Source organism: Triticum aestivum, chromosome 3A (assembly GCF_018294505.1).
Source record: "Triticum aestivum cultivar Chinese Spring chromosome 3A, IWGSC CS RefSeq v2.1, whole genome shotgun sequence".
NCBI classification, from domain to species: domain Eukaryota; kingdom Viridiplantae; phylum Streptophyta; class Magnoliopsida; order Poales; family Poaceae; genus Triticum; species Triticum aestivum.
Genome location: NC_057800.1, coordinates 491,164,808 through 491,174,303, shown reverse-complemented (window position 1 = coordinate 491,174,303; position 9,496 = coordinate 491,164,808). Strand labels below are relative to the sequence as shown.

The following is a 9,496-nucleotide window of genomic DNA, read 5'->3' as shown; positions in this document are numbered from 1 at the left end:
GTACGACCCCTCCCGCACCGATTTTTTCCTCCCGTTCCGACCCACCTATCGTCCCACTCGATTTTCTTTCCCCCCTACCGGTTTTCTCCCTCACAGTTTTCTCCCTCCTCTGGCTTGCATCTCACGCCGGCGTCCAGCGCCACCGATGCCGATCTCCAGCCTTTGTCCGGTAACCCCTCCCGTGCGCCCTATCTCTCTTCTTCTCCCTTCTCCCTTCCCGACCTCTCTCTCACAAATCTTGCCTCAGGCCCATGGATCCCGATGTGGAGCTCCACTGCGGCCCGATCTGACGTGGAAGCGGCCAGATCCGTGCGTCTCCGCCTCGCTCCGCGCGCCTCCATGGTCCGCCGTCTTCTCGAGCGTCGGTGCCGCGCTCAGCCGCCGCCGTCCCATGCCATGGTTGCCTCCCTCCAGAACGATCTGCCATGGCCGCCTCCCTGCCTCTCCCACAAGTGGGCCTCTGCACGACCAGATCCGTTCCTCTGCGCCTCGCTCCGCGCGCCATGATGGTCCTCCGTCTTCCCGAGCACCGGCGCCGTGCGCAGCCTCCGCCGCCCCATGCCATGGTCGCCTTCCTCCAGAACGCCGTGCCATGGCCGCCTCCCTGCCTCTCCCGCAAGTGGGCCTCTGCGCCCCCGGCCTAGCAGATTAATGGAGGGCGCTGCCGACGTCGGGACATGCCTCGGTTCACCTGCTTCCTGATGTCCAATTATTTTTTGTTGTTGCTATATTCAACCTCATCTCTGAAAGCCTACACCTTCCTGTGCTGTTGCTATATTCATGAGTTTGACAGGAGAAGGGACTGGAGGCATACAGTAGGCAGAACAGTGGAACAAAACTCAGCTTCAATTAATCGACATGGTACCTTGCTCTCACCTTTTCTCCATATCTGTACAATACATCTATCTACTTTACCTGCCGCTCACGCCCAGAACAGATGCATCAGTTAGCCTTCAATCTTCTTGTTTTTGGGGAGATCTATGATCTTATTTGGATGGCTATGTAGGTGTTCGCAAATGGAAAGTCGTTCCTGCTGCTACAGTTCATTGGTTCAAGTCCGACATTGAGCTCACAATGGACGTTGAGTTGGTGGACACAATGGACAATAAGCCCATGAAGCTCCAGAAGTCCAGATTTGGATACGGTATTTCCCTTTCTATCTAAAATCTACCATAGAAATTTGTACTAGCTGCATATACATCAAAAGAGGTGGCACACTTGAAACTACTTCAGGAACAGTTTAGTTGTCAAAGGCAAATAACCATCTTTAGTGGTCGTTACATTAAACCTAGGACGAGATGCATATAGAGTTCTGTTATGGCTACTACGATACAGATGTCAACGCAAAGTATTTCCTCTTTTCTATGAAAAGGTTTACATTATAAGGATAATCGAGTATAATAATATGGATGAAAATATTGCTCTCCTGCTAGGTCTTAGAAGTTAGAATCCACAAAGTTAAGTTAATTATAGTAATTATGACCCCACTTATGCCTTCTCTTTACGCATTAAGATGTGTCGCTCCTTTAAAAAAATAAGATATTGATTCTTGTGTTTTGAAGTCTTGGATGTGACTAATTGTATGACATGCCGATATCTGGCGAGCCTGGTGTGTTCTGTTTTCTCACACCCGCCGCCGTCGCACAAGGTGATTGTTGGACGTGAGCGAGCTTCAGGAGCACTTCCTACAGGTTGTCGGCCGTTCACAAGTACTTCCTTTCAAGCCGAATGGGCTCTTTAGTAAGATGCATCATCTTTTTTGAATGGAACAAGATTGACCATATTGTTTGAAGTGAAAAAGATTCATTATGATCTACCCATTACTTGATTTGAAGTTTTCAACTGCTAGATGTAGGAGGAGGCAGTAGTGGCTGGAATCTTGGTGCTAAATGACACATACTGTCCTCACCCGATTTCTAAGTGGAAAAAAAACCCAAAGAACAAATACTCATTCAAACATTTTTTGATTCAGTGCTCCATGAGCATTTTATCTATCATTTGTTTTAAAATTTTGAGTTTTCAGGTCTAAAATGGTTCATCCCCTTTTGTGGTTGCAGTTTTACTGATCTGGACACACCACCTTCTCAGGTCTAAAATTTTGAGTTTTCAGGTCTAAAATGTAACTGATGTAAAGATTTGTCCATCCCTTGGTTAGTCTTTTGATCTACTGGTATTTTATGAGGCTTGGCTTTTTGAAATAAAAAATTTTGCTTAGATTTTGACCTTTGTTGTATGCGTGATGGCAGACAGAATCCGACTTTTTTTCCAGCTGGTGCACTGAGGGAGGCGTTTGATGTAGCAACTGTAAGTATCGAACCTAATGAACTTCCTTTTAATTATTTTTGTGTGGTTTCACCTCTTACACGCTCTGTTAATTTCTTAGATTTATACAAGTTTGTTATTGAACAAGAACATCTCATGATGGTTTTCTTATTGTCTGTAGGCCTTTAAAAAACAATGCCATGATTGATTCATTCCCCACTGGTATATTCAAAGTTCTAGGTCTATACATCAATACATGTATATTGCTTTTAAAGATCTTGCAAATTTGGAAGCTAAAATTAGATAAAATGATATAAGTTTTTAGGTTAATTCTAATGTAATGCAATTTCAACTTCCTCTGGACTCTTGAAAGTAACTATTTTGTTTGCCTGCAGTATGTTCGTCCAGCAGAGGATGTTCTTCAGTGGAAAATTCTGAAACCTTATTCAGCTTTGATGTATAGCTGGCACAGTTTGTTAATAATCTCTATGAACATTTGTACAAATGGTGACAAAAAAGTTCTTTTATAACCATGGAATCATGACATGGAATGTATTATTAATGTGTATACCTTCAATGTGGATTATCGAAGACTACTTTCGTTTCATATTCATGCAAAAAACTTCTCCGGGAATGTTGAAATTTTTGCTTGTACTGTCTTTTCCTGGAGTCATTGAAATATCCCCTTGCACAGAAATTTGTTTTCTACTGAATTTTTGTCGAGATACTCTGGTACTAACATTTAACTATTTTGTAGGAATGAAGAGCTCAAGGGAGCAAAAGGAACAAGGAGAAAGGAGCGCTCAAGAGAAGTGAACTCAAAGTCCAAGATGCAATCTTCACATAGCTCACAAATATTAACCAGTAAACACTACTTGATTCGTGATGGCATTGGACCAGACACACAACATCCAGTTCTATAATAAGTATATTCGTGATTGCATTGGACCAGACACACGGAGATGCTCGCTTGTCGTCGAGGAGTGTAGCTTGTAATCGAAGTTGGCGCTACAAAGCTTGTTCTCAAAACCGACAACCAACTTATGGCGCAGGTTATTAACTCAGATGTTATCGACCGATCCAGGTTTGGTCCTCTTGTCTAGGAGATAAAGAAGATGATGTGAGGCATCGACGAGTTCTGAGTGGCTTGGGCCAGGAGAATAGCAAACAAAGCTGCTCAGATCTTAGCTAGGGAGGGTTGCCTTTTAATGCAAAACTTGGTTTAGTGTTTCTACAGATTGTATTCAAGATGTTGTACTGGCGGATAATGCCATGAACTAAATAATAACAAGGCATCAATTTCCTTTAAAAAGTATGTTATCTTATAGCAGGTGCATCGTATCAAAGATACATATTTCATGCAATTAATGTTGAACCACTAGAATACTTATGTTTCCGTTGCAACGCACGGGCAATTTCCTAGTAATAAAAAAAAGAACCGACCTAGGGGCCGTGTCTGATCCGGCCTCCCGACCCACTAGGCTTTATAAGCCGAGGGGGGGGGGGAGCCAGCAAAGGCCCAGGCACCCGCGCCCCAAACCCTAGCCGCCCGAGCGCCGCCGCCGCCGAGGTTCGCCACCGCCTCGTTTTCCGTGCCAACGTTAAAAAAATCGGTTTTCGTCGGTTTTTTTAGATTCGGTTTTTTTAAATAGATCGATTTTTCTGTTTTATTTAAATAGTGAGCGTTCGTCCGTTCGTTTGTTCTAGCGAACGTTCGTCGTTTTTTTTTTTTGGATTAAATCCGCGATTTTCTGATCGCGATTCCTGATCCGATTTTCGTTTTAGTATAACTTTTCGCTCGTCTCGAAACCCTCTATCCGTTTAACCAACTTAAACAAGATTTTGCTACTGTAAAATTTGCCCTAGATCCAGATTAGTAGAACGAAGTTGATTTCTTTCACCGTTTGACTTTCGTTGCTTTGTTCGATTTGATTTTTTTTGCCAACCGGAGTTTTTAAATTGAACCTTCTGGTTAGATCTCTTATTTGCGTTTTATCCGTGCATTAGATGAGTACTTATTGTATACTTGTTTGTTTGTCTGCGATAGAATACCAGGAGTGCGCCGCCTGTTACTTCGAATCGGGTTTCGCGGATCATCACCAAGGCAAGTAACACTTTGATCATACCTTTTCTACTGCCCAGTTTTATTGCATTAGATCAATCCTCACACATTGCATGATTAGGATCTAATTAAATCGTGGGATGAGAAGTAGATGAGGTAGTACCTATTACCTGTTATTATCAAACCTTTGGGAGTTACTCTACGTTTGCTTATTATGCCATGCTATGCTCGTAGACGTGGATTAGGTTTTGAGAGTATTCATGACAGATGTGAGATTGTTAATTAATGGTTTACTTAAGGTGGCAACTTAAACACACATCTGGGTGGATTGAGGCACCTGGTTATTCTAGGATTGCCTGTCTAGGCACCTGGGTATTCCAGGACTTGCCTGTTTTCTTTTGGACTGCCACCCAGGCTCAAAGGGATCATGAGACTATTCATATTAGAAACTTCCGTGTGCAGCCACAAGCTATTATGGGCTCTAGCATAGTTGATTAAGTTGTGCGAACTCTTCTAGTGGTAGACTAGCAGATGTAGGGGATGTAGCTGGTACGGTCTACCCGATCGTAAGGTGCCAGCACTTCTGAAAGACTATGTCTCGGTCATCTGTCTTCTCAAACACCATGTAGTGCGAAAAACCAAACGGAGGCGATCGAGTCTTGTGGGAAAAAGTGCGCAAACCTCTGCAGAGTGTAATAAACTAATCATGGTTAGCCGTGTTCCCGATTATGGACATCTTGAGTATCTAGTACTTGGATTATCATGTGAATCTCAACGTGTTACTCTAAATTAATTTTGTTGGGTTATGTTTAATAATGATGCTTAATTAGGATTGAGAATGCTGTTAACTATTCTCAATGTTTAACAACTACCGTGATAGTTAAATAAATTTATTTCTTTGCAGTAGGGAAAAATTGGTTTTACGCAAAACTGTAACCATAGAGCTTTCCACCAGCCAAATATGCATATAGAATAGCTGTTTCATTACATTACTCTCTATGTGTTACATTGCCAGCATATTCTATGTGCTGACCCGTTTCGGGCTGTAACGTTAATGTTGCAGACTTTTCAGACGACGATTAAAGAGTTTTTAGGTCGTGGTTCTATACTCAGTGATGCCGTTGGAGTTGATGGACTCACTTATCTTCCAAGCCTTCCGCTGTTATCGTTATTAGATGGCCTTAGGCCATATTGGTTGTAATAAATTCTCTTTTGAGACACTCGATGTAATAAATGTGTGATTGCTACTTTGCTATAAATTCTTCGAGTACTGTGTTGTATCAGCATTACTGATACAGGGAAGACACCGGAGCACAAAGATCAGACTGTTTGAGGTCTGGTCGCTACAGAAGGTCTTGTCACAATCAAAGAGTGGACATACTACTTCCTTGATGACAAAGAGCGGCTCAAAGACGTCACCGAGGTAAACTATCCAGTGGATTTCTATGCTGCAATTGATGATCCACTGTTAAAGAATCACAACTTTCAACTCACAACTCAAGGGAATAAAGCACCCTCGGTATTATTTTCGTGCTATCGGATGAACTATAAAGCGCAATGCTCAAGGTTAGAGTACCGAGCTGCTTTTATTGCTGCTTGGCTATGTTTATACTGCATCCCAATAAGCACGGGGGACTTCATTAGGCCTGAAGTTATTACTGCAGCCGTGAGTATTGCAAAGGGAACGAGGAGGGTCATAGGCGTGGCTAGCTTGGCCCATCTTTACAGATGCTTGGATGACATACACCATGCTATTGCAACAGGTGCGGGTTCAGCAAGTGAGCACAAGTTGCCATTGCCTGCGCATTTCATCATGGGATGGTTCGCAACGTATTGGAGGGCTATGCCATATTCCTCCACGTCCTCAACAAATCTGACAAAGAACCTTCCATTTATCATGGATAAGTGGAGAGCCCACAACCCCAAGATTGATCTTGTTGGCGCCCATAACATATTTTTGGACGTTGATGAGCAACAACATGGCCTATTGTCACTGGATTTCCTGGGTAGGTTAGGTCCTTCCCGATTCCCAAAAGCAGAATCTGTGCATCTGAATGACTGTCGAGAGACATCAGAGGAAGAGCGAACACTAAAAATTTCAGAGATTGATATTATAATCAGCAGCGTAGTTGGAGGGGTATCTTATAGGCGTTGCCAACAGCAAATAAACCAAGTTTATTGCCCCCATCGCTTCGCTCGTGCTCACAACTGTGATCAGGAAGTCCCTGATTTTCCCATGGATGGACTTATGCAGTTTTCTGAAATATTGCAAGGAACTATAGAGGAAACTACAGAGCTCCTTACCGGTCGTCTTGGCCATCTACGACCAGGAGGGCATAGCTTCGAGCTACTGCCAAGAACCCGAGCAACTCAATGTTCTTATGAATACATGAGGTGGTGTGTCTCGGCATTGTCTTTCTTGAAGGAAACAGACATTTTTGCAATGGTATTGATATACCTCGCACTATAAAGAGCACGTCTCCTACAAGTGTTTCTGGTAATTTTTTTTTTTTGCCTTGCACATACTTCTAGCATCTCTTATTTTTTGCTGACGTATGAATTTGATGTGCAGCAGTTATATTGGAGAGCCCAAATGACGTGGGAATGTCCACACCATCTGCTCTTGAGGAGGCGAGTAATGATGCAACAGCACCAGTCACGGCTAGCAAGCCGGCGCTGGTTATACCAAGCAACGCGGGCTCTCCTGTTGAGGCTCCTGCTGAAATTGCTCCGGATGCCCCGGCTAGTCAAGCCAAAATATTCTATCCAAGTTCTGGTGACCAGGGCAACCAGGGCACAAAGGAGGTTGTCACTGAAGCAGTCGTGGCTGCTGTTCCTTCTAAGGAAGTTCTTGTCAATGCCAAAGGGAACACGAGTTCATCCGAGACAACCACAAAAAGCTCCAAGAGTGCAAAGAAGGCTTCTTCTGAAGCTCTCGCTAAGGGGGCTTTGGCCGTGGAGACTAAAAGATCTTCCAAAAGTGCTCGTGCCCAAAGACATGATGATGCAAATAGTACTGCTGCAGCTATTGCTAAAGAATCACTCTGACCCTTCAATGGACATTGATGTCAGTGATCTTGAAAACAAGAAACCATCGGATGGAAATAACCCTAAAGAGGATTATTCTGAGGACAAGCATGGAGCTCCCATCTTGCCAGGGAGTGGTGTGAAGCGCAAGTCCGACTCCGCCGTGGTATCTCAAGTAACACAGGATCTGGGAGGAGGCAAAATCTCAAAGGTTAGCTTGCTCTCACTTTCTCCACACATTTGATTATTATACCCCTATTTAATATGGAGTCCTTTTTTTTGTTTACAACTGTTACGGTGATTGGTGATTTTATGAGCCGTCTATCCACCTTGATCTGACGGTGAGAAAATAGGAGTTACGAGGAGTTACAAAACTAAAATTACGGCAAATTATATGTAGCGGTGGGACCATTACAATATTTTAGTGGCACCGGTTGTTTTTTTCAAGGGTAAATTCGTCACACAATAACCCGCGGTGCCCACATCAAACTCACGTATCTGCCTAGCCAGCCGCACCGCCGCGGGGATTATGGATCGCCGCCGCATGGCTCAGCCATGGCCACGTCGCCGCCGTCCGCCTCCGCCATGGCCGGCCTAGCGCCGCCGTCCATGTGCGCCATGACCGGCCCAGCGCCGCTGTCCACCTCCTCCATGGCTGCAATGGCGCCGCTGTCCACCTCCCCCATGTCCGCCTCAGCGCCGCCGCCTGCTTCCACGGTTCCACCGTGCTCACCCCACTGCCGTTGTTTACCTTGACCACGGCCCCCAACAGCTCTTCCCATCACCAATCCATCCCCCTATCTTACCATTCCCATCGCTGGCAAGGTCCGCCATAAGAGGCGGACATAAATCCCCAAGATCAAGATCCAAGAGGACTAGGATGATTGCAGCGTCAGAGAAGAATTTGTAACAATCTACAATAAGGTAAACCCCCTCTTCAAATTAGCATAAAAGCTTCAAGTTCTCCCCTTTGTTCTTCAATTAGCATATTCTCTGGATGGTCTGCAGCTTCGAGTAGAAAGTATAAACACATCAATGAGGTCTTGTTTCATTATGATAACAGAACACATAATCTGTAGAAGTAGGATGCAATATTTTCATTTGCTGAGTTGTTGAATAAGCTTTAGTTCATCTTATACCAGAATGGCATGAATCATGACACTGATGTGCTTCCATGGCAAAAATAATTCTACAGCACTAGAAACTCCACATATGTGTACTACATAACAAGAGTAGCCCAGATAACAGGAGATACAAGAGGAATATTACAAGTGTTGAAAATTATCAGTAACTAGTAGGCGATTAGTTACTGTTAATTTTTGTAGAGTTTATATCACTAAATTCACAATTGTAGATCTAGCATAAAGATGGTTAGTATAAGAAGTAAAATCACTATTAGTTACTGTTCATGTACTCAAAATGTAAAAGAAATTACCACAGAATTATCCAAAAAAATAATCTAAATCAAAAGGAAATGGTTGAGACTCCAAGGAAATAAGTGGTTAAAAGTCAAGGAAATCATGTAGGTCGTAATCATGTACCTGTTTGTCTATCGTGGATTGCAACCAACCTGAACTTTCTGCATTGCAGTGTCATGCCCAACTAAATTCCACAACAAGCTAGCTTGAACTATCTCGATAGCTTGAATTGCAGAAGCAGTAGCAGTAGTGGTCAGTACTGAAGTTGATCTACTAGGATTATTTTATTGTTATGTCTTAAAATTTCTGGTGCCTCTTGCTTCATAAGAAAAGATTAAATCTTTTCAGATATTACATTTTTATTTGGAAGCAACAAAATCATAGATTACAAAACTGAAGTGTAATCAACCTTTTCTTCTCAGCTAGTAGTTGAATGTAGCAGTATGGGAGTTAGTAATTGGATTATGTAGTTCACCTACCAGCAAGCACTCTTACATTTAGTTCGGTCACATTCTTTTGAATACTGGTAATTGAATGATACAGGACCGTGCTAATACAGACACGAAGGTATGTTCTTTTATTTACTTATTATTATTTTACCATTATGTCATTGACATATAAACAAAAACCATTTTATAACCGCAGCAGGATGAGCAGGCACAATACTATTATCAAGAAATTTGACTTGTACATTGTAAAATATTATCCATTCTCGGATGATAGTGGT

General features: G+C 43.0%; 1 protein-coding gene across 28 annotated transcripts; it reads left to right on the top strand.

Moving 5' to 3' along the window:
- Positions 1 to 3,574, top strand: LOC123061795 (uncharacterized). Of its 28 annotated transcripts, none has more exons than XR_006429309.1 (8): positions 9 to 169; positions 248 to 861; positions 1,007 to 1,691; positions 2,058 to 2,150; positions 2,247 to 2,304; positions 2,444 to 2,484; positions 3,020 to 3,126; positions 3,215 to 3,574. XR_006429309.1 is itself a non-coding variant. In XM_044485063.1 (5 exons), the coding sequence occupies exons 2-5, from the start codon at positions 678 to 680 to the stop codon at positions 2,114 to 2,116; spliced, it is 528 nt and encodes a 175-aa protein (XP_044340998.1). In that variant the 5' UTR covers positions 9 to 169; positions 248 to 677; the 3' UTR covers positions 2,117 to 2,240. The 28 variants fall into 28 exon arrangements, 2 of the variants coding, with proteins under 2 accessions (XP_044340998.1, XP_044340997.1); XR_006429307.1 differs by having other exon boundaries at positions 2,658 to 3,126; XR_006429304.1 differs by having other exon boundaries at positions 1,007 to 1,144; positions 2,251 to 2,304; positions 2,658 to 3,574.
- Positions 3,575 to 9,496: the final 5,922 nt, after the last annotated feature.